General features: G+C 48.6%; 1 protein-coding gene across 1 annotated transcript in view; it reads right to left on the minus strand.

Annotated features, from left to right (window-relative positions):
• Positions 1-23,421, minus strand: part of COTL1 (coactosin like F-actin binding protein 1) — a 43,721-nt gene that overhangs the window by 12,462 nt on the left and 7,838 nt on the right. The window contains exon 3 of the mRNA XM_043898193.1: positions 6,635-6,792. Within this exon, the coding sequence (XP_043754128.1) occupies positions 6,635-6,792 (158 nt within the window). The remainder of the gene's footprint in view (positions 1-6,634; positions 6,793-23,421) is intronic.

Below are 23,421 nucleotides of genomic sequence, written 5' to 3' on the forward strand. Positions count from 1 at the left end.
GCCCATGATCTCTTCCATTTGACACAGTAGTATTTAAAAAAGAAAGAAACACTGGGCAATGATGTTCAGTTTCCAGTTTCAAAAAAAAAAGTTCTAACATCAAGGAAGATTGAGAACCAGGTCAGTAAATTTAAAAATAAATGTAAGACATTTGTTTCCTGCAGATCTTCTCAGAGCCTTTGTCATGCGAATCTATAAAAGTAGAGTTTCCAAAAGGTATGTTGGCCTCAGAACATTCTTGGTGCTAGAGGACTTTGGGAAACGTGTAGTGGGCTGAAGTGACAGAGTCAAGGTCCCTGGCCAGTCTGCAAGCACAGGGGACCTTGAGCAACTTCCCCAACTTCCCCTGGTCCCCAGATTCCTCATCTATAAAATGCAGATGATGGCAGAACTGGCCTTGTGAAGAAGAAATAATTTCAGTATGTGGAAAGTCCTTCAAAGTGCCAGGCATAAGGCAAGGACACAGTAAAACTCTTGTTATAACTACTGCACTTGTATATAAACAGGACCCCCCCGGAAGAGAGTTAGGACATCTGGTCCTAGCCCTGGCCCTGTGGGTGGACGGGTCTAGCACATAAACTGCCCCTGCTCCTGGGGTTCAGAAGCCTTCAGGATACACATTACACTGAGGGCTCCATGCAGTCACTGACAGGCCCATCCTTCCCACCTCCGCTTCCCCGTAGAGGAAACACTCCCTGCTGTTCTCTTCCCAGAGCTGAAAGCCGAGATGTACCTCCGGGTAATTGGTTCAGTGAGCATTCATATGATATTCAAAAATAAAAAAAGAGATAAAAGGACCACGTGAATACAGAGCTTCTGCAAGGCCAGCACAATGCTCCATCGACCGAGTCTGTTTCTAAATCGAGACAGCCTGGCCCGGCGCGGGCTGGTCTCTGACGGGGGCCACTGCATTGTCCCTCTCACCCCGCAGCGGCGCCAGGACAATGGGCTGGGTGTTGTGTCGCCGGCACCAGCCAGGCGTTTCTGTGCAGCAGACGACGGCTGTGACGAGGCAGCCACGCACCCTGTCCACTCAGCGCATTCCGGGCCCAAGTCTGGGTGCCATCATCACCCAGCCTGGCAGCCAGCTGCTGCCCCCAGCCTTGCTGGCCTCATCCTGTTCTCCACCAGCCTCAGAGGCAGCTCAGCATCTCAGCCTGGCTCTGAACACACACTAGAGACCCGCCATCAAACCTCCTGACTTTTGACTCCTCAGCCAGCCCCGGCCGGCTGCTTGCTGGCCATGGCTTGAGGCAAGTCTTATCATTGCTCAGGGCTACGCTTAGGGTTACTCTCCCAGCTGATGCACCTAGGCACAGGCCCCAGGTGAGGTTTGGATTGTTTTGAGGTCAGCACCAGCAAGGGTGAGTGAGGCTGGAACCTTTCAGTGTTGCTGATGGATGTGACTGTGATCCAAGCCGTATGTAAGACAGTTAGGCAGGATGGTTCAAAAACAAGATTCATGCCCCAGGTCAGGGACTCAGCATGTGGACCTGTCAGTCCCCAGGGAAACTAGAAAGCTGTGTATCACAGTGGTGTCGAACCAGGAAAGCTGGGAGTATTCTCAACTACACTCCCAGGATGCTACCAGACACTGTTCTAAGCTTCCTGACAGTCACTCATTCAATCCCCACAACAACCCCAGGAGGCAGATGCTATACCAGCCCTGCTTCAGACAAGAGGCCCAGAGGAGAGGAACTTGCCTGGGGCTGCACGCTGACTGGCAGGACTGAAACCTGAGCTCACTCCATCTGGCTCCAAAGGCTATAGCCCCAGACCACGGCCCTGCACGCTGTCTCTTCTACTGACAAAGTAAAAAGTTCCTTTAAAAGTAATACGCTGTGATAAACAAAGTGCCCCCCAAACAAATGAAACTGTTTCAGAATATATACAAACAGAGTATGACACAGCAGTTCAACTCATCCAATTCATTTTTTTTTTTTAAGAAAAAATTTTTTTGCTGTGGACCATTTTTAAAGTCTTTATTGAATTTGTTACAAGATTGTTTCTGCTTTCTGTTTCGGTGTTTTGGCCAGGAGGCACATGGGATCTTAGCTCCTCAACCCAGGACTGAACTCATACCTTCTGCACTGGAAGGCAAGGTCAACCGCCAGGGAAGTCCCACTCCAACTTATTTTTAAATGAGGAAATTGAGGCCCAGGAAAGGAGAGAGACTTGCCCACGGGCAGGGAGGTGGCATAAAGATCCACGCTTCTTGATTTCAGTGGCTCTACATTCATTGATGGCCTTCCCTGGTGGTGCAGTGGTAAAGAATTCGTCTGCCAATGCAGGAGATAGAGGTTCAATCCCTGTGTCGGGAAGGTTCTCTGGAGAAGGAAATGGCAACCCACTCCAGTATTCTTGCCTGGAGAGTTCCATGGACAGAGGAGCCGGGTGGGCTATGTTCATGGGGTTGCAAAGAGTCGGACTCGACTTATCAACTGAACAACAACATTCATTTACATTCTCTACAGACAGGGAAGCCTGGCATGCTGCAGTCTCAAAGGGTCTCAAAGAGTCGGACATGACTGAGCGACCGAATTGAACTGAACTGAATGTTTCATACAAAGCATAAGGATGTGGGTATTTTTATTATTACAAAAAAAAGGTTAGGAATAATCTGAAATTAAAACTCAATCCATTTATTCTTCACATGAAAATGGTGGTAAAAGGCAGCTGGGGATGTGATCCTGTCCCCAAGACAAGGAATCCAGAATGACCATCTGGAGACCCCTTAAAGAACATCTGCTCTGAGTCCCCGCTAAGCAGAGGGGGAAACTGACCTGCCAGCATCAGCATGATTTTAATAACTGTTGGAAGATACCATTACACCAGTAAAATCAACCCTTTGTAACATAAATGGCTGTATTTACAACTGTAGTATAAATGTGAAGTCTTGTAACAGCTTCAGGTAATAACCTTTTTTAAATGCAGAGGAGGGAAATGCAAAAGGTAATGGTCAGAATATCACATTGCACCTGCAGTTCAAGATCAAGCAAACATCCACTATGCTCTTCATATACCAGCATCCTTTTCTTTTAACAACTGGAATCAGTTTGGAGCTGCCTCTCATGAGGCCCCATACCTCCCGGCCCCGTGCATGTGACCTAAGCTGGGCCAATTGGATCATTTTAAGAGAATGATTGACACTAAGGGAGGAGGACTCTCTCTTCCCTTGGGATCAAGACCCAGAACAGCCACTAGGCCTGGACCATTTCTCCTGCTGCACAGGGGCCACTTGGGGCCAAACACAGAGGAAAGAGAAAAGAGAAAAGAAAAGAAGCTATGGCTTCAACTCTGGATCCAGCCACACCAGGAGCTGGCGACCCCTGCACTTCCTAGTTCAGAGAGCCAAGCAATTCCCCTTTTGCTGCAATATGTTAGAGTTTACAAACAAGTGAATTATAACCAATACGCCCAACTGAAGTCTTTCCACCAGAGAATCATTTCCCCAAACCACCCTCTAACCACTTCACCAAACTGAGAAGAGTTTTAGATGTAACAGGAACTTTGCAGACTGCTACCAGGGACAGAGTTTCCTTCAGGGGTGATTTTAAAAGCTCCGGAATTTTTGGACAATGGCGGTGACTGCCCAACACTAAATGTACGTCACACCACTGAACTGCACACTAAAGGGCTAACATTTTATGTTATTGCATTTTACCACAGTCTTAAAAATGGAAAAACAGGGGCTCTCCAAGATTCAAAAGACCGCCCCCACTGGACATGCCCCAGCAAACACCCTCTCCCAGTGTGTGCTGTTCTTACGGCCACGCCGGGCTGGCTGAGAGGGCTAAGTGTGGATGGTGGAGTCCAGCAGGAGACCTCTGGTCGTAGACATGCATTCTTCTGCATTTTCCATTCTATTGCCACAATGGAGACCCTTGAAGGCTGGTTAACCATTAAAGCCTCCAATTGTCCGGGAGAAAAACAGCCCGAGGGGTTGAGTAGGCGGCTGCCCAAAGAAAGGGTGCCACTGCTGGAGAGGGTTCCAGCCGCAGTATTCGCTGGTAATGCTGATTAGGCTAGGAAGTGAGTGACGTTTATGGAACATTTACCACATCCCAGGCACAGTGCTAGCCCTTTAGGAGGTAATTTGACAGCCTATACCTTTTTTTTTTTAGGTGCAAGATAAATACATATATATATTTTAATTTTGGGCTCAAATATTTTAAAATTTCATTTTATTTATTTTTGGCCACACCAGCACATGTGGGAACTTACTTCTCTGGCCAGGAATTGAACCTGCGCCCCCCCTGCATTGGAAGTGAAGAGTCTTAACCACTGGGCAACCAGGGAAGTCCTAGCCTATTTCTTTTTAAAGCGATTCTCACCCCTGTTAACTCTGGAATGCTCCCCCTCCTGAAAAGGCTCTCTAAGGAAACAATTCAGTGTAGGATGGGAAGGAGCTGCACGTATTAAAATGTTGGTTAGAACATTTAATTTATAACAATAAAAATGGGAAGCAACTCAAGAGGCCAACACCAGGGGGATTTTCATTCCATCACAGTACACTTGTGAAACTGGACGGTTGGCAGCCAGAAAAATGTTCATCACAAAGGCTCTGCAGACACATAATTTATGTAATTACGTTATGTTAGGAAAAAAGAAGCTGATTAGGTGTGATTCATAGGCTGTGACTGTAGCAATGCAGAGGGGAGTGAGCTCACCCACAGGACTGGTAGGAGAGATGGAAAAATCGGCCGTAATAATGGAATGATAGGAGTTCTCTCCTGTTATTATTTTTTAATAGAAGTTTTATTGGGGGATAGTTTTGGATTTAGAGGAAAGTTGCAAGAGACAGCACCAAGAGTTCCTACGTACCCCACGGCCATTTTGACAACTATGAACATCTTCAGTTACCATGGTATGTTTGTCATAGCCAGGAAGCCAACACTGGAACAGGACTACTAACTAAACCCCAGACTTCATTCCGATTTCACCAGTTTTTCTATCTGAGGATCCAATCCAGGACATCACACTGCACTCAAGATTTTTTGTGTGTGTGCGTTTCTTGTTTTTTAGGATGCAATGGCTTTTTGTATATTCTCAGAGATGAGCAACCAACACCACAGATTTTAGAACAGTTTAGAATATTTTCATCACCTCTAAGGAAGCCCTGTTGGAGAAGGCAATGGCACCCCACTCCAGTACTCTTGCCTGGAAAATCCCATGGACGGAGGAGCCTGGTGGGCTCCAGTCCATGGGGTTGCTAAGAGGCGGACACAATTGAGCGACTTCACTTTCACTTCTCACTTTCATGCACTGGAGAAGGAAATGGCAACCCACTCCAGTGTTCTTGTCTGGAGAATCCCAGGGACGGGGGAGCCTGGTGGGCTGCCATCTATGGGGTTGCACAGAGTTGGACATGACTGAAGCGACTTAGCAGCTGCAAGGGAAGCCCTGTACCAGTTAGCCATCCACTCCCTATCATGGGTTTTGGGAAATCCTTCTGCAACATGGAGATCCCTTTGGTAGTAGAAACCCTCTCCCCTCTACCTCCTTTCCCCAGTTTATCGTTCTGGAATTTGGATTTTTTTTTTTTTATAATTTTACTGATTTGCTTTTTAAGACAATGCTGGGTCTTCACCGCTGCATGGGCTTTTCTCTAGTTGTGGGGAGTTGGGGCTACTCTCTAGTTGTGGTGCGAGGGCTTCTCATTGTGATGGCTTCTCTTATTGAGGAGCGTGGGCTCCAGCACGCACAGGCTTCAGTGGTTGCGGCTCCCTGGCTCTAGAGCCCAGGGTCAATAGTTTTGGTGCACAGGCTGAGTTGCTCCACAACATGTGAGATCTTCCCGGACCAGGGATAGAATTCATATCTCCTGTACTGGCAGGCAGATTCTTTACCACTGAACCACCAAGGAAGCCCTAGAATTTATTTTTTTTCCTCAGCATGACCCCATGCCCTAGCTTCAAATGAACTGCTTTGGAAGTTTCCAATAGTGTCAATTTTTGTTATGTTCAAAATGCAAAAAAAAAAAACACTTCAAAATGGGAAGCTCTACAAGTAGAGCTGTTTAGAAGTCCAGGGACAAAACCAAGGGTACACCATTTTCCCCTCTTCCTCTCAGTCTAATAGGGACACAGGAGTAAATCAGCCATCACCAGCTACCCAGTCTAAGGATCTGTGCCATTGCTGATGCAGCCTTTGTCATTCTAGGGTCATTAAAGTCATCTTTAAACTTCTGCTGGTGCCCGTGTGATTGACATTTATTCATTCATCAAGTGTCACTGCACTCCTACTGTGTGCTAGACACCATTCAGCGGGCACTCGTGAACTTTCCCATTGCCACTTTTTCATGGCCATGGCTGGAAGCCCTCCATCACCCACAGGAAGTGGTGCCATTTTGGTCATTCCTCTAGCCCCCTTCTCCATGAGCTGCCTGCCCCACCCAGAAAGGTAGACACCGGCCACCATGTTTCTAGTCGGGATCACAAATGCAGCCACCATACTCAAAAAGTAATTCGGGGTATCTCTCACCAGCGTCGTTAGTGGTCCAGGAACTTAGCATGACACGTTCAAAGTCACGGACCAAGGAGCCAAGCCAGCCCCTTGTGTCCCTACCGGATGGTGACCCTTTGTGGAATGTGACCCCACCCCCCAGACCCTAAGAGAACACAAAGACGGTTACCTGCACCACCTCCTTCACCAGGGTCTTGTCGGTGCCGGTCTTAGCGCGCTGCAGCCCGCTGACATTCTCGCCGATCCATGTGATGAGGGCGAACTTGGACCTCTTGCTCATCGCATCCCCAGTGGTGAAGCGCACGAAAGCAAACAGTCGGACGTCATCTGCACCAACAGCAAAAGGAGGGCAAGGTGCTCAGTTAGAACACCCAGATCCACACCCCCAGGTGGGGCTGTGAACCTCAAGGGTGCCCAGTGCGACACAGAAGGAGCCACCATTCCCTCCTTTGGTCCCAACAACAGTGCTGCAGGCGGAGATGCCCACTTCATAGACGGGAGGCGGAGGCGCACAAGGGCCCCGGGACGCTCTGCACAGAGAGGGAGCCTCTCTGACTGCCACACCTGCCACCCTGCCCTCCCCTCAAACAGTCACACCTCAAACTCTGAATCTGATTTAGGGAGCAAAAGGTTGTCAACTGTTTTTATCCCAAATCTTTGAGGCCCTATTTGGAACAGGAAAGACACACAGTAGAGAGATAGGAACTGAGCTGGGGTCAGGGGGCAGGGAACAAAGAAAGACAGTGGCCCTCCTTCTGGCCTGGGATTCAGCTTGGGGCCCCCTGGGCATTCTTAGATTGTGGCCAATTAGGCCAATAAAGAATTCTGAGCATTTTTCCACTAGGTGTGTTATGCTTGTTATATGGTGTGTATGTGTGTGTGTGTGTGTGTGTGTGTGCGTGCGCGCGTGTGCATGTGCACATGTTTGTGTCCACTTCGGCACTCCAGTCATTTGAGGCTGGGTGGTTCTTCCTGGTGGGGTTGTCTCGTGCATTGGAGGACACTGAACTGAAACCCTGGCCTCCGCCTACTCCATGCCAGTATCACACCCCTCACCCCAGGATGACAACCAACAATGTCTCCAGCCACTACCCAATGTCCCCTGGGGAACGGAACCACCCCCAGCCGCTGCCAGATGAGCACAAATTTCTAGACATACTTTATGTCCCCATTTAATCAGGACCCCTTTGAGTTTTGCACCAAAATCCAGCACTTTTCATTGAGGGCATCACATATCCTTACTCAGATTAATCCCTAAACAGTTCACATGTCAACTGCAGTTATCAGTGAAGTCTCGATTCAGCCCCTCCCTGGTGATGGCCGGGACGCGGGTAGCTGCTCACTCTGTTAGTCGCTCACTTGTGTCCGAAACTCTTTGCAACCCCATGGACTGCTGCACGCCAGGCTTCCCTGTCCATCACTAACTCCTTAAGCTTGCTCAAACTCAAGTCCATCGAGTCGGTGCTGCTGGTTTGGGGTTATTCATCCTGTACCTGCCGCTTGACTCAGCTCATGCTCTCAAACAGCTTTTTCTTGCTGGCTTTAGGATTTCTCAGGGACCCAATGACTCATAGAGCTGTGTTTCCCAAGCACTGTGTGCATCTGAATCACCTGACATCTCACTTAAATGCAGATTCCAATTCCTCAGGTCTAGGATGGGACCCTGGGGTCTGCATTCCTAACTAGTTCTGAGGTGATACTGATGCTGTCAGTCAAAGGATCACGCTTTGAGGTTTCATGACTTTACTTTAAAACCAGGCATCTTGGGCTTCCCTGGTGGTCCAGTGGTTAAGAATCCACCTGTCAATGCAGGGGACACAGGTTTGATCCTGCTCTGGGAAGATTCCACATGCCAAGATGCAACTAAGCCTCTTCACCACAACTACTGAGCTTGCACTCTGGAGCCCATGAGATGCAACTACTGAGCCCATGTGCCACAATTACTGAAGCCCTCACAGCCTAGAACCTGTTCTACAACAAGAGAAGCCACCGCAATGAGAAGCCCGAGCACTGCAACTAGAGAGTAGCCCCCGCTCTCTGAAACTAGAGAAAGCCCTCAAGCAGCAAAAAAGACCCAGCGCAGCCAATAAATAAATAAATAAACAAACAAAAACCAAGGTGTCTTGATCCTAGAATCATTCCAGGTGCCTCCATGTGGCATCCCACACAAAGACCCAAGACCACCAGCCCTCTGAGTGTGATGGAGACAATCCACACAGGCTGGTTATTACCTGAAAGCCCAAGTTCACCCTAGACAACAAGCCAGCCAGTCTACCAGGGAACCATCTGCCCTGGGGGAGCTAAGACACAGCCCTGGACAGGGCACGGACTCCAGATTCAAACTCTACATCCAGGAATTTCTTAAAGGAAACAGATCACAATCGCCATTCACACTGACACAGCACTCTTCAGTTTATGGGTTAGTATTCATCGGGTCTTCATAAGGATGTGGGGAGGCGGGCCATGGGCTGCATCATGGTCACCATCATCTACATCCAAACCACCATTTGGGAGATGAAGCCAGGAGGTCGTGTGACATGCCCAAGGTAGCGCACCAAGGACAAGCCAGCCTGGAGTCAAGGTGTGTCTCGGGTGTGTCTGCCCAGCCCTCCTCCTTGAGGGAACCGCCCCCACCCGGCCACAGGAGCCTGATCACAGGGGTCAGTGGGGGACAAAGTGGTGAAGACAGAGAAGAAAGACGGGTCTCAGGGTCACTTCATGGGCCAAATTAACATGGCTTAGTGACTGACATACATCTCACATGTATGGATGTGAGAGCTGGACTGTAAAGAAGGCTGAGTGCTGTAGAATTGACACTTTCAAACTGTAGTGCTGTGAGAGTCCCTTGGACAGCAAGGTGATCAAACCCGTCAATCCTAATGGAAATCAATTCTGAATATGCACTAGAAGGACAGATGCTGAAGCTGAAGCTCCAATCTTTGCCACCCGATGCGAAGAGCTGACTCACTGGGAAAGACCCTGATGCTGGGAAAAACTGAGGGCAAGAGGAGAAGGGGGTGACGGAGCATGAGATGGTTGGATGGCATCACTGACTCAATGGACATGAATTTGAGCAAACTCAGGGAGATGGTGAAAGACAGGGAAGCCTGGCGTACTGCAGTCCATGGGGTCCCAAAGAGTCAGATATGACTTAGCAACCGAACAAGTGACCAACTGGCTATGGGAAATGAGGAAGGAGAAGTCTGGGAACAGGAGACCACATGAGTGCCATCTCTAACTCCTTGAGGAACCTGACTTAACCCCCAAACACCTGAGCCTCAGTTGGCCTCATCTGAAAAATGGGGTGATTTTATGGTCCTCCTCATTTTTTTTAAGGAGGTAAACATCACACCACAAAAAATCCACCATTTTAACTGTTTTAAAGCATACAAGTCATTGGCACTTAGGACATCCACAATATGGTGCCATCATCACCACAGTCTAATTCCAGAACATCTGCATCATCCCCCAAAATAACCCCCTACTCAAAAAAAAAAACCAAAAACAAACCCCTACTCACCAGTTGTCACTCCTCACCCATCCCTATTCCCCTAGACCCCTACCCACCAGCCATCACTCCTCACCCTTCCCCCATCCCCCCAGTCCTAAGCAACCACTCAGCTAATTTCTGTCCCTGGATTTGCCTTTTCTGGACATTTTACAGATGGAAGGGATCCTACACTATGCGGTCTTTTGTGTCTGCCTTCTTTCAGCTCAGCATGTTGGCAAAGTTCATCCACGTGGTAGCATGATCGGCACTTCATTCTTTTTTTTTTTTTATTAATAGCTTGAAGCTTTTATTTATTTATTGGCTCCACTGGGTCTTCATTGCTTTGCAAGGGCTTTCTCCAGTTACGGCAAGCAGGGGCTGCTCTTTGTTGCGGTGTGCAGGTTTCTCATCACGGTGGGTTCGCCTGTTGTGGAGCAGAGTCTAGGTGCACGGAATTCAGCAGTTGCGGTGTGCTGATTCTCGGGCTCGCAGGCTTCAGTAGTTGCAGCTCACAGGTTCTAGAGCTCCGGCTCAGTATTTGTGGCACATGGCATGTCAGTCCGCAGCATGTGGGATCTTCCTAGACCAGGGATTGAACTCATGGCCCCTGCATTGGCAGGCAGATTCCTATCCACTGCACCACCAGGGAATTCTGGTACTTCATTCCTTTCATGGCTGAATAATACTCCATTGTATGGATGGACCACATTCTGTTCTATTCATCCATGCACCCACTGATGGACTTTTGGGATATTTCCAAATCAGGTGATTTTATACCTCTCTTCTATATCAGCCATGAGGATAAAATGGGATGCTGTGAAAGCTGTCTGGCCCGACCTGGTAGAACCTTCTCCCTGGAGTGGAGCTGCGGGTGAGGTGCAAGCACAGGAAATGAGGCTGGTGGGGCTGAGGAACTGAAACTCACACAGCCACGCATGGCTGGTACAGGAGCCCTTTCGTTCCCCAGTATTTCCCGGCACTGGAGGCTGAGTTTGGGAAGCCAGCACACTCTTCTGAGTAGTGTTACTGGAGGAACAGGAGAAGCAGTTCCAAAGTGTTTAATTAAATTGCAGCGTTGACTTGAGGGGTAGGCGGACCACACATCTGATGCCTCCTGACTTACTAATGCCAAGACAACACCAGCAAAGAACTCGCAGCCTGTTTCCACAGCAACCACTCTATTTCTCTTTACCTCATTGGTCAGTCTGGATGTTTGGGATCCCGTGACCACACTTGGATCCCAACTGCTCTGTCACTGGCCAAAGCCACTGAGAAAGTTACAAACTGTGTGTCCCAAGTATCTGCCTAGGACCTGTCACAGGACAGACGCCCCATAAGTCAGCCTCACCCCCACCCCCATGGACACGGCCATAAGAACTTTCAGAACTGCAGGCCAATGTCATTTAAATTGTCACAGCAGGAGAGACCACTTTCCCGGGTGGCTGTTGGGCGCTTATCTGACAATGGTCTGGCTGAGAAGATTGCTGATGTCTTTGAAAATCCGTGGGTCACATTTTGCTTACAATTGTCCACTGCGCGGGACGTGATATGACACTGAAAAGTCAGCAGAAAGTCCAACGTGAAAAACCTGTTGGTCGGGGAGACCTTTGCACAGCTGCCCACACAGACCTCCAGCCCCCACACCTCCTGAAGGAGGTTCTAAGCCTGTCTGGCCTCCAACTAGTCAATGAAGGAGGAAGTTCTCATTTAGCCACTAACTTCCCTCCTCTGAACAAACCGGGCAGGTCAAACACGGATGTGCACACGGGTGTATCACCTCGAAGGGAGAGCTTGACCTCATCACACACGTGTATGTGAAGCGTATCTGTGTGCGCCCGTCTGTGTGTGTGTCCATGCTCATGCATGAGTGTGAATGTATGTGCGAGCACCTACACACTAGGATAGCAAACTTGGCTGGAAGATTGGTACCGAGGTTACTGCCACCCCCGGGGTGGCACTCGGGACTCAGTGGCCCATCTTCCCAGTATGGGGTTGAGGGGGTAGAGCAGTCGAGGTGCAGCTCTGGATAACCCCAATGGGGGGACCCGGGCCCCGAATTCACACCAGGGGACACACCTTGAGCCCCCTCTGAGAGAGGTCCCAGAACAGCTGTCTATACTGCTTGCCCCCTGAACCATTCAGTCTCAACATTCTGGTCTACAGCATCCGGGTTGAGTCCAAGTTTTGGAATCCACTGGAAACTCATCCCCACTCTGTCCCAGCTCTGTAATGAGACCAGATTCCTGAATGCCTCTGAGCCTGTTTCCTCATCTGCAAAACGGGTCACATATATTTCATCAGGTATAGTGAGGATTAAATGAAAAAGAAAGAGCCGTGAAAGGCTTGGCTGATGGGGCTGGTGACTAAATTTCTCTCCCCACCTGTCTGTGAAATGAGGTCCACAGTGGCCTCCACTGCCAAACCCTAGGGGATAGCCTCTTTGCTTTCCAGCCTCTTGGCTGGCTTTCTGCATCCACCAACTTAATGGTCACTCTGCTGGGTATCAAAGTAGGGGCCCTCCTAGGCACACGGTCATGGAACCACTCGTCTCATGAAGATTTCTTGAGGACCTACTGTGTGCCAAACACAGTGCCAAGCATTAGAGGGCACAGATAAGACCAACAAGGGTCCTGAAGATAACAGAAGCTGTTCACTGCACACTTGCTATGTGGGAGGCGCCATCCTAAGCACTTATGTGTGACTGCACATTTTCTCATCCCAACCTCTCCATCTGGTCAGGACTGCCCACAATCCCATTTCACAGATAGAGAAACTGAGGCTCAGAGAGGTGAAGTGACAAGAAACCAGACATCTCTTTTCCCTGGTTCCATCTAGAGCAGCAGCTCTCAAAGTGTGTTCCTCGGACCAGCAGCAACGTCATTTCCCAGGAACTCATTAGATCGTGAATTCAGAAACTCTAGGAACAGGGCCACTTTTAAACAGAAGTGAGTTTTTTTTAAAAGAGACCCTGGGGGGGAATTCTTATGCCTCCATAGCCTGAGAACTACTGAGCTAGAGGAAGAGGTGAGGAGAGGAGAAGATGGGGTTTTCAACTCGGAGGACCTGTTCTCCCCTGGCTGGGAAAGAGGGTGAGACAAGGGTCTTGTGGGCAGAAAAGCTGAAGTGCCCAGAGGTCAGCCCCACCCCCATCCTCCTCACCCGCACCCTTTCATTTTAAGGAAGTGATCGTATAAAGGAGCTTCCTGTATTGTCTGTCTTCTGGATGTTGTAACTTATAGAATTCGAGGCATGGTTCCTTGAGCATCTCACCTTCAAAAACCACCGGGACTGTCCCCCAAAGATTCTCCCTCCCCCCGAATCCCACATCCCAAGACAAAGAAGAGTGGTCTCTAGAAAAAGGGATGCTGAATCATGGCACTAGTAAGAGTTTTTCTGTGACCTCTGCATGTCTACTAACATAAGCCGTCACTAACAAGGATTCCCAAATGCATCACAAAACCACACAGAGCCCCATCTCAGGGGAGCCATCAACCAATGACAAAACAAGGTTGGGAGCACTGTCCCGGAGGACTGTAAATGCCAGCCACACACTGCCTTTGGGCCCTCACTGTGGTGGCCTCAGTTCAGGGCTGTGAACACCCTTCCCTTCCCGCCCAGGGAGAGTCTTGTTCATGAAGAGATGGTCCTTATAGGGTGTTAACAAAAGTCCCCTCTCAAAAGAACCCAATCCTTTCACTGGTCTATGTAGCCTCATCACAGGTCAAGGATGGATTATCAGTGTGAAACATCTCCTGCACCAGCCAATCCCACAGCCCTAAGGATCCCCAGGACCTAGAGACCCCAGACAGGGCCCACTTGGTTCAAAGTCCTGTTCTTTTCAAGGGTCCTCGCTGTCACATATTAAGTGCGTTAATATGCAGCATAAAGTCACCACATATAAAGTTCTTGGGACGCTGCCTGGCAGAACTGTGCTCAGCAACGCTGGCAGCAGTCACTAGGCAGTCTCGCCTCTGCAGCCCCTTCCTCCCCCTGCCCTCCTCTATTCCCCTCCTCAATCCTGCAAGGGGATACGAAGGATATAGAATGATACAAAAAGAGAGACATGACCACAGAGGGCATGGGAAGGGGAGTGAAGAAAAAAGGGGGGTCAGATTTCTCTGGAATCATCAAGGCCTCAGGGATGAGCTGCTCTAAAAATCTTCCCCAAAACTATGAGTGGCACATAATCCCCACCAAGCTCTTGAGGACTCCCTGCCCTCCTCCACACCTCCCAGCCACACGGGAAATCTCCTGAGGTTCGAAATCACTGAGAGGCAGAGTCTGACCCGTCACACTCAGTATTCTCACAATGGCGACCCTGACACAGGATTCACATTGATCCAGGGCCCTCATCTTCCCCCCAGAAAGACCCGTCTTCCGCTTTGCCTTTTCCCACAGCTGGCACTGGCCAGAGGACAAAACCCAAAGGAGACTGAGACTCTGCCATGAGCCAGGCATTGTGACTCACACTTTTGCAAATACTTTGAACAATTTTTTTCATTACACACAAAACATATATGAGGTGTAGAATAACTAGAAATACAAACAAGTCAAAAAAAAAAAAAAAAAAGGCCTCACCAGCAAAATAGCCTAGTAAACTCCCTATGGAACCTAAGCAAATCTTTGGGGGCACGTCCTTTGATCTTTTTAGCTGCTTCCATACCTGCCCAATTCATGTCACATCTCCAGTGCCAAGCACATAGCAGGCACCCAACAAAACATCTACCGGTCAACAGAAAGAAAAAAGAGAGAGAGAAGTAACCATTTCATAATTTCCGCCCAACACTGAAGTTCAGAGCAAGACAAAAGAAAGGGGGAAGGAGACAGCAGGAAATTGCCCCAGAGTCGGGCTGAAGCTGCCCTTACCTTATATAGACTCCCTAAGAAGTTATGAAAACAAGGTTCAGTAAGGAAGAAAACAACCCACACACCAAAAAAGCTGAGCTGTCAGCTTCCACCGAGCAAGCTCCCCAGAGTGGGCATGAAAGGAAACAGGAAAGAATTCAAACATCCTGCCGCCTGGGGCAGAGGGACAGCTGGACAGAAGCCACAGCTGCATCATTTCCAGCGGGCTGCTGACAGGGGAGCCCAGGCGGCCACAGACGAGGACCTAGAAGCGGGGAAAACGGTCCCTCTCTCTCTGACACAGAGGACAATGGCTCCATGGATGTGTACACAGTCCTGGCATATGAGCTCTCACAGCCCATGCACATTGATTCTTTGTCCCACCCTTCCTCAAAGCAGGAGACTTCTCAAATGATTCCTTTCCCACTGAATTTTTGTGAAATGAATGACCCCACTTTCCTAGTCTGACACGGAACACGAGAAAATGGAGTACAGGACAGCCAGAGGAAAAGAAAGATGATTACTTCAGTAGAACCCACAGCGAAGGACCCAATCTGGAGACTGAAACGATCAGGACAGCTACAGGTTTTCCCCCAGTGACAAAGCACCGAACTTTTTTTTTTTAAATGATTACTTTTACTTCCTTAAATGGAAGTTGGTGTGCTACACCCAACTGCATCTCCTGACTTAGAGAACCAGTGGTTGCAACCAGTTCCTGGAGGCTATGAGTACGCGATGGCCTCGTTGACAAGGAGACTCTCTGGAGACACTGAAGGATTCAGCGTCTGATTGTCTGAGCACTAAAGGCCCTGGGGTACACGTTCTGCATTCTCACATAGTTTTGCTGTTTCTTCCATTGCTGTTAGTCATTTGACAAACACTTGTTGACAATTTGTGGTTCGAAGACTGCTGAATAAGATACAATCCGAACCCTTCAATAATATACAATCTAGCAGGGCAAAAAAAAAAAAAAAGGAAAAACTAAGCATGTGAACGCAGTGAAGTTAGCACCATGACCACAGGCATCACAGGGCAGACGGGAACATCAAAAAATAAAGAAATTAACTCTGCCTGGGGGACAGTGATCAGGGCAGGCTTCACAGAAGCGGCGATGTTTGATCTGGGTCTTGAAGGATGACCTAGAATTCATCTAGCTAACAGGATAAAGAGGAAGAAGGGGGCTATGTTAACAACTTAAGGGCTAAATTATAACAGAACTCCAAAGACAAAAGCACCAGCTTCAGTGGGCAAGTTCAAAACACCTTCCTCTACCAGCCGCTGTTTCTGACTGGCCACAGGCTAGACCGGCATATAATTAGCTTATTATTACTGTGCGTAAAACAAGAGTTGAACGTCTCAGAATGATATCACTTGGGGCTCCTGCAGTCTGCTCACCCCTACACCAGGAGGACAGGCATTTTGTCCCCTAGGAGGACATCTCCAGTACCCAGGACGGTGCCTGACACACGACCCACACTCAATAAATATTTCTTGAGTAAATGAGGAGCCTCTGCCCATCTATCTTAGCAGCTTAGAACCATTTTGGTCCCCAGTCCTCAGCTGGGTCACTTCAGTGGGAGATTCTGTCTTATAAGAATAAAACCAATCCCCTCCCCAGATTTAAAGGTGTGCCTTCTAACGAAGAGACCGGCAAAAATAATCAGATGTGAACAGACAGGTAGCAATTGATTGATCTGGACAAAGGTGCCCTGTAAATAAAAGCGCAGGGGAAGGGCAGCCCAACACCACGGTGTTGCTAGGATCAGCAATGCCTGCATCACTGGGCCTTCTTCTCTCCCTTCCCTGCTCACATCACCAAGCACGGGGCCCCAGAAAAGCAAAGCAGACATCAGCCCTCAGCAGCTCAGAGAGCCAGGAGGCACAGCTTCAAGCCCTGGCTCTGCCTCTCTCTGCTGTGTGACCAGGGACCCATGGCATCCCCTCTCTGATCCTCAATGTTCTAAGCTGGGGGTGGGAGGGGTAGCTTCTCGGTCCCTGTCTCAGAGCCCCCTGCGTGGTGGGGACAAACACACAAGTAGGTTTCACCCCGCTGTGGCTGTTGACACTTGCAGCCCTCGAGTTCGCCCACACATTTACAGCTGACTCATCCCACTCTTTTATTGATTCACACAGCTACTAACCCACATGAATATCCAAGACAGACTTTCCTGCTTTAAGGACCCACTTCTGAGGAAAGGTCGCAGGCAACGTAATAGCTCAGTGCCAGGCGCTGGGCTGGAAGATGAAAACCCACCCATGGGGACTGGTGCTGGGGCTCCTTATCAATCCTCATGAGACTCGTGGAAAGGAAAGCGCAGAACTGAACCTGGCACAGAGCCAGAGGCACTAAAAATGGCACAGGGTGACGACAAGGATGTGGACGACAATGGCGGAGCGCAGGAGGCGGGAAATGAGAGCGCGCGAGATCAAGTTCGCGCGCGAGACCGCGAGATCAAGTTCACGCAGGCGCATGTGGCGGGGCTGAGCGCATCTGGGGCACGTGGACCTGCACAGCCGCCCTGGGGAAAGACAAGTCTGACATGAAGGGGAAAATGGCAGAACCAGAGGTGCTGACCTGGGAATGAACCACAGGAAGGCCAAGGGCTAAATTCCACAAGGTCGTGGACAAAAGTCATGGGGATAAAATGCAGGCTGTTCATGCAAAATCAGAGTCATGGCCATGGCCCTGAGCCCCACCCCTGACCCCATTCCCTGCACACCGCGAGGCCATCACCCTGCTGGATTTCTGCACTCCTCCTACCCCTTTTCTTCTTTACGTTTTAAAAACTGAGAGGTTTACATACCATAAAATTCACCCCTTTTAAGTGTAAAGCTCACTGGTTTTTAGTATATCCACGAGGTTGTGCAACCATCACCATTGTCTATCTTAGAACATTTTTATCTCCCCATAAGGAGACCTGGTGCCCATGAATAGTCACACTTTGTCCCTCATCCTCACTACTGGCAACCACTAAATCTGCTTTATATCTCCATGGATTTGCTTGTTCTGGAAACTTGAAATAAATGGAATCACACGACATGTGACCTTTCACGTCTGACTTTTCAGCATAATGTTTCACTCAGCAACATGTTTTCAAGGTTCACCCATGTTGTCTCATGAATCAGTACTCCATTCCTTTATATGGGTGATTAATATTCCATTCATGGATGGACCACATTTTGTGTATCCCTTCATCAGCTGATGAACATTGGGTGGTTTCCACTTTGGGGCAACTGTGGATCATGCTGCTCTGAACATTCATGCACAAGTTTTTGTGTGTTTTCATCTCTCTCGGGCAGACACTAAGGCGTGAAACAGCTAGGCTTAGCCTTTCAGGAACTGCCAAACTGTTTCCCACGGTGCCTGCACCAGCTCTCTTTCCCCCCAGCATTGCACGAAGGTTCTGACTCGCGACACCTTACAACACCTGTTATCACAGCCCCCTAGTGTGTGTGAAGTCACATCTCATTGTGGTTTGATTTCCACTTCCCAAATGACTACTAATGCTGAGCATCTTTGCATGTGTTTACTGGCCATGTGTATGTCTCCTTTGGAGAAATGTCCATTCAAATCTCTTGCCCATTTTCCACTTGGGTTACCCATCTTGTTGAGTTGTATGAGTTCTTTACAGACTCTGGAAGCTGGACCATTACAGGATGCATGGTCTGAGGCCCTCCCCTTTTGCTGGAGTCACTCCTCACCCAGGTATCCACACGCCTGGTTCCTTTTCATTCAGGTCTTGCCTTCATGTCCCCTCCCCTTTAGGCCTCCCCTGACCCCCCTGGCTAACAGCGGCCTCCCCACAATGTGTCTGTGGCCCACCGCTTCATTTCATTTTCTTAACACTCATCTCATTCTGAAAAGATCACATTTGCTAGCTTGCCTATTAGCTGCCCGTGCATTTTCTGTGAATGTAAGCTCTGTGATCTGGATCACTCAACTTCCCTAGTGTCCAGAGTCCCTGGCACATAGTAGGCCCTCAATGTACATTTGTTGGATAATGAGTGTAACAAAGTGCCAAAGAAGAAAAGTTACTTTCCCCAAATCAAACACATGGCAGTTAGATTTTGCCAAATCAAGAACAGAGCAAGTGATGTAAATCAACTATATTTATATATATATATATATATATATATATATATATAAATGGGCTTCCCTGGTTGTCCAGATAAGACAGATAAGAATGGATAAGAAGAAAAAAAAAAAAGAATGGATAAGAATTCACCTGCCAATGTAGTGGGCATGGGTTCAATCTCTGGCTCGGGAAGATCCCACATACCACAGAGCAGTTAAGCCCATGTGCCACAGCGACTGAGCCCACATGCTGTAACTACTGACCCCACGCACCTAGAGCCCATGCTTCACAACAAGAGAAGCCATCACAATGAGAAGCCCTCGCACCGCAGCTAGAGAGTAGCCCCTCCTCGCCGCAGCTAGAGAAAGCCTGTGCGCAGCTGCAGCAACCAAGACCCAGCGCAGCCAAACATAAATAAATAAATAAAGTTTAAAAGCCAGTGCAAGTGGCATTCCAGTTCAGGGCTACAGGAGCTCACCAGAGTGAACACAGGTCCTCTTTGATCAGGCAGGGGCCTCACAGGGGCTGCACAAAGTCTGACTCTTTTTCCTCCTCCCCAGAAGCCCCAGCATGTGACCCAGAGGGGCCCCTGGCCAGCCCCTGGCTAGCAGCTTCCTTGATTTTCAAATTCTGAACAATACACTCCATTCTAGAGTCAGGGTAGAATTATAGCCCAAGAAAGGGAAAAAAACTACTTCCGGGTCAGATCAGATGACCTCCAAGGGCCATCCTTTCAGTCAAAAGCAGCAGAGTCAGAAATCTTTCCTAGGAAAAATGGAGGCGTTTGAATTAAGGAGTGTTGCTCCCCAGAGACCATCACAGGTTTTCCACTTGAACAAAGGCAGAAAAATTACCTCTGAGCTATGTATTCTTAGAAATGTGCCTCCAGCCAGAGGCACAGGCCTCCGGTCTGCCCCTTGGCTTTCAGAAAAAGAGCTTGTGGAAAACTGTTCAGAGAATAGCTCCTAAGAGTTCTTTTTACAAGGAGGAAAAAAATATTTTTTCTGTTCTTTTTATTGTATCTATATCAGAGGATGAATGTTAACTAAGCCTATTAAAGTCATCATTTCATGATACATGGAAACCAAACCATCATGCTGTACCCTTTAAGCTCATACAGTGGTGCATGCCAATTATTTCTCAACAAAACTGGGGGAGGAAGGAGCAGGGAAAAAAAGAAAAGAGCTCGCCCGTGGTCTTCCCTCCTTGTTTCAAAAGAATTTCAGCTGCACATGTTGAGAAGCAGCAGGGTGTCAGGAGTGGTGGCCAGAAGGGCAGACACTGGGTAAGGAACATGGTTCCACCTCCACGCAACCCGGGGTCGGTGCTTTCTCGGCTCTGAGCCTCAATTTTCCTGTCTGTGAAACGGGAGTGACAATAGGACCTTGGTACCACATGGGGCCATGGTGTCATGAAATAAAGTGAGGATTAAATGACTCTGGCTGGCAAGACAGTGGCCCCCGAAGATGTCCATACACTAATTCCCAGAACCTGTGACTCTGTGACTGGACAAGGCAAAGGGGACTTTACAGGTGTGATTAAATTGAGGGTCTCAAAAAATAAATAAATAAATAAAAATAAAATAAATTGAGGGTCTCAGCATGGGGAGATTGTCCTGGATGACTAGAGTGGGCCCAATGTCATCGCAAGGGTCCTCAAATATCGAAGTGAGGAAGGGAGAAGAATCAAAGAGATGGCTTCATAAGAAGGACTCATCCAGATACTGCTGGCCTTGAAGATGGAGGAAGGGGCCACAAGCCAAGGGATGCAGAACCTGTAGAAGCAGAAAAAGGCAAAGAAACAGATTCTCCTTTCAAGCCTCTGGAAGGAATACAGTCCTGCCCACACCTTTATGCTAGTTCAGTGAGGTTGATTTTGGACTTCTGCCCTCCAGACTCTAAGATGAGAAATTATGTTGTTTTAAACCACTGAGCCTGTGGTCATTGGTTACAGCAGACACAGGAAACTGATACAATGACCTCAGCACAATTCCTGGCACAATAAAAGCCCAGTGTTCATCATTATTTTTAAGGATTATGATAACTTATGATTGGCAAGGACGGTTATAGAAATGCAGATGATTAAAAAAAAGAATAAGTGCATGAGGAAAAATGAGACAGATGACCAGAAATTAAGTCCAGAACTAAAACAGGATGTCAGGCAAGTTAATTTCAAATGAAACTGATGAAACAAAACACAAAATGCTGAGGTTAACAGCCCTGCCTTACATACAAGCCTCTGGGGACTTGGCCCTGCTGAGGCCACTGAGCAGAATCCCAAAAGCCAAGGCATCAAACTCAGCTGGAGAGGAAGACACCTAGGGGCTCCAGGGCAGGAATGTGGGCCAGAGAGGGACAAGGGTTTCAGAGCCTCAGCACCTAAAGACTCTCCATACAGGCCACTGGGCTGTTAACGTTGGCAGAGGGCACAGTGGGCTGTCCAGGGGTGAGCTCGGCTCTCAAACATCTCAGGGGACCGTGTTCATTCATCTATTCAACACACACTTGGGGAGATCAGGTATTGTTCCAGGTGCTGATGACACAGCAGAGAACCAGGCCAACCAGGCTTCTGCCCCCAGGAGCTCAGATTCTATCCAGCAGGAGAGTCAAACACCAGATACCGAAACGCTCCTGTTTTAGATATAGTTTGCGGAGTTGCTAAGGGCTTGCTACCCATGACTTGGGTCCACACAAGAGAGTGACATAACCACTGGGGAAAAAGAGATTAGGACCGGGTAACCGTGAGGGGTGAGGATGCTCCACTGAGGTTACCATCACCAGAGAGAAAAAAGTCCTTCTTTCCAGGATCTCACCGTGGAATTGAAGAAACAGATGCACACGTAATCACCACAGAATGGGATGAACATCACAAAGGCAAGGAGGCCATCTGAGTGGAGGGGATATTTACACTGGGCCTTGAAAGATGTATAGAAGTCCTCCAGCAAAGCAAGACCAATGAGGACAGGCCAAAAGAAGGAAAACTGTGCACAAGTCCAAGGAAGGGGGAAGGCAGGGCAGTGCAGCATAGGGGAAAGGCTGGGAGCCTCGGACACAGATCTGGATTCAAAGTCCAATTTCTCTACCTACTGCACTATCTCAAGCAAGTGATTTTTTATTATTTTATTATTGAATGAAAGATTATTTAAGTTCTGTAGTGCTTTACAATCTTCAAAAGTTTCCCACATGATATCATAAAATCCCATAATAATCCTTTTTCTCCCATTACCCCTATCTTCCCCAGTGGCTCAGTGGTAAAGAATCTGCCTGCAATGCAGGAGACCTGGGTTCGATCCCTGGGTTGGGAAGATTCCCTGGAGGAGGAAATAGCAACCTATTCCAGTATTCTTGCTTGGAGAATGCCATGGACAGAGGAGCCTGGCGGGCTACAGTCCATGGGGCCGCAAAGAGTCGGACACGACTGGAGCGACTTAGGACAAACCCCTCACTGGCCGGTCCTCCGTCCCCTCTTCCCACTGGTGACCACTACTTCTTTCTCTGTCATCTGTGAGTCTACCAAACAAGTGACTTTGGACTCTGAGAAAACAATCAGATTCCTTATCAGTAAAATGGAGATGACCCCTACTCTGGTGTCATTGTTCTTATTACATACACACCCCTCACGGGTAAGCAAAATTAGATGAGCTAATACAGGCCAAGTGCCTACCTAGTGCAGGGCAGTTGGCATCCATGGGGTCAGAATCATGCATTGGGATGTGCATGAGAGGGGGCGAGCTGCTGAGCATCCCATCCTAACGGGCATTCCGGGCCATTTCTAAGCATTTTGACCTTGTGGGCAAAAGCAACAAAAAGTTAAGGGGAGAGAAAAGCTCTCCCCACCGCTACCTGGACTACAAGCTCACCAAGTTCAGAAGGGGTCAACTCAGACCTGGGCAAAGGGCTGGCACTCAAGAAATGCTCCGGAGAAGGAAAAGACAGGGTCAAGGGTGGAGCCCGGGAAACACCCACACTTCTGGGGCACGAAAGGGAAGCAGAACCGGCAGACAGAAGTGAGAGCAGAAGATGAGAAACAGGAAAGGAGAAGTAAGTGAGCTTTGCAGTGCAAAAGCAGGCGGAAGGGAAAAACCATGTCTTTAGTAACTAGCGGTCGCTGCCGAAGGCTAGAAGGAGGGAAAGTGAAACAAGTACAAAGAAACATCCACTCCATTTGGCCACCAGGAGGTGACCAAAGACCTGGGCACGGGGTGCCAGGCTCCAGATGTGGGGCGGTGGGATGCCAGGATGTAACAAGGTGAAAAAATGGTGGGAGATGACGACATGGATGTAACATCTACATGATTCATCAGCAATAATTTCCAAAAGTTTGCATTAACGTCTAAAGACTTTCAAAGAGGGAAACTCAATTCATTTCAACTAACTGTATACTTTTGCTGAAGCAGAGACACCCTACTTAGCAGGAAAAGGGACATCTAGCAACCTTCTCCATGGAGGTGTGGCCACAAACTCCACACAAGTGGAAATATCACCCAGAAGAGCTGTTACAAAGCCCACGCATCTTATGACACAAAGAAGCCACAAAACGCGGCTC

Source organism: Cervus elaphus, chromosome 4, assembly GCF_910594005.1.
Source record: "Cervus elaphus chromosome 4, mCerEla1.1, whole genome shotgun sequence".
In the NCBI taxonomy this organism is placed as follows: domain Eukaryota; kingdom Metazoa; phylum Chordata; class Mammalia; order Artiodactyla; family Cervidae; genus Cervus; species Cervus elaphus.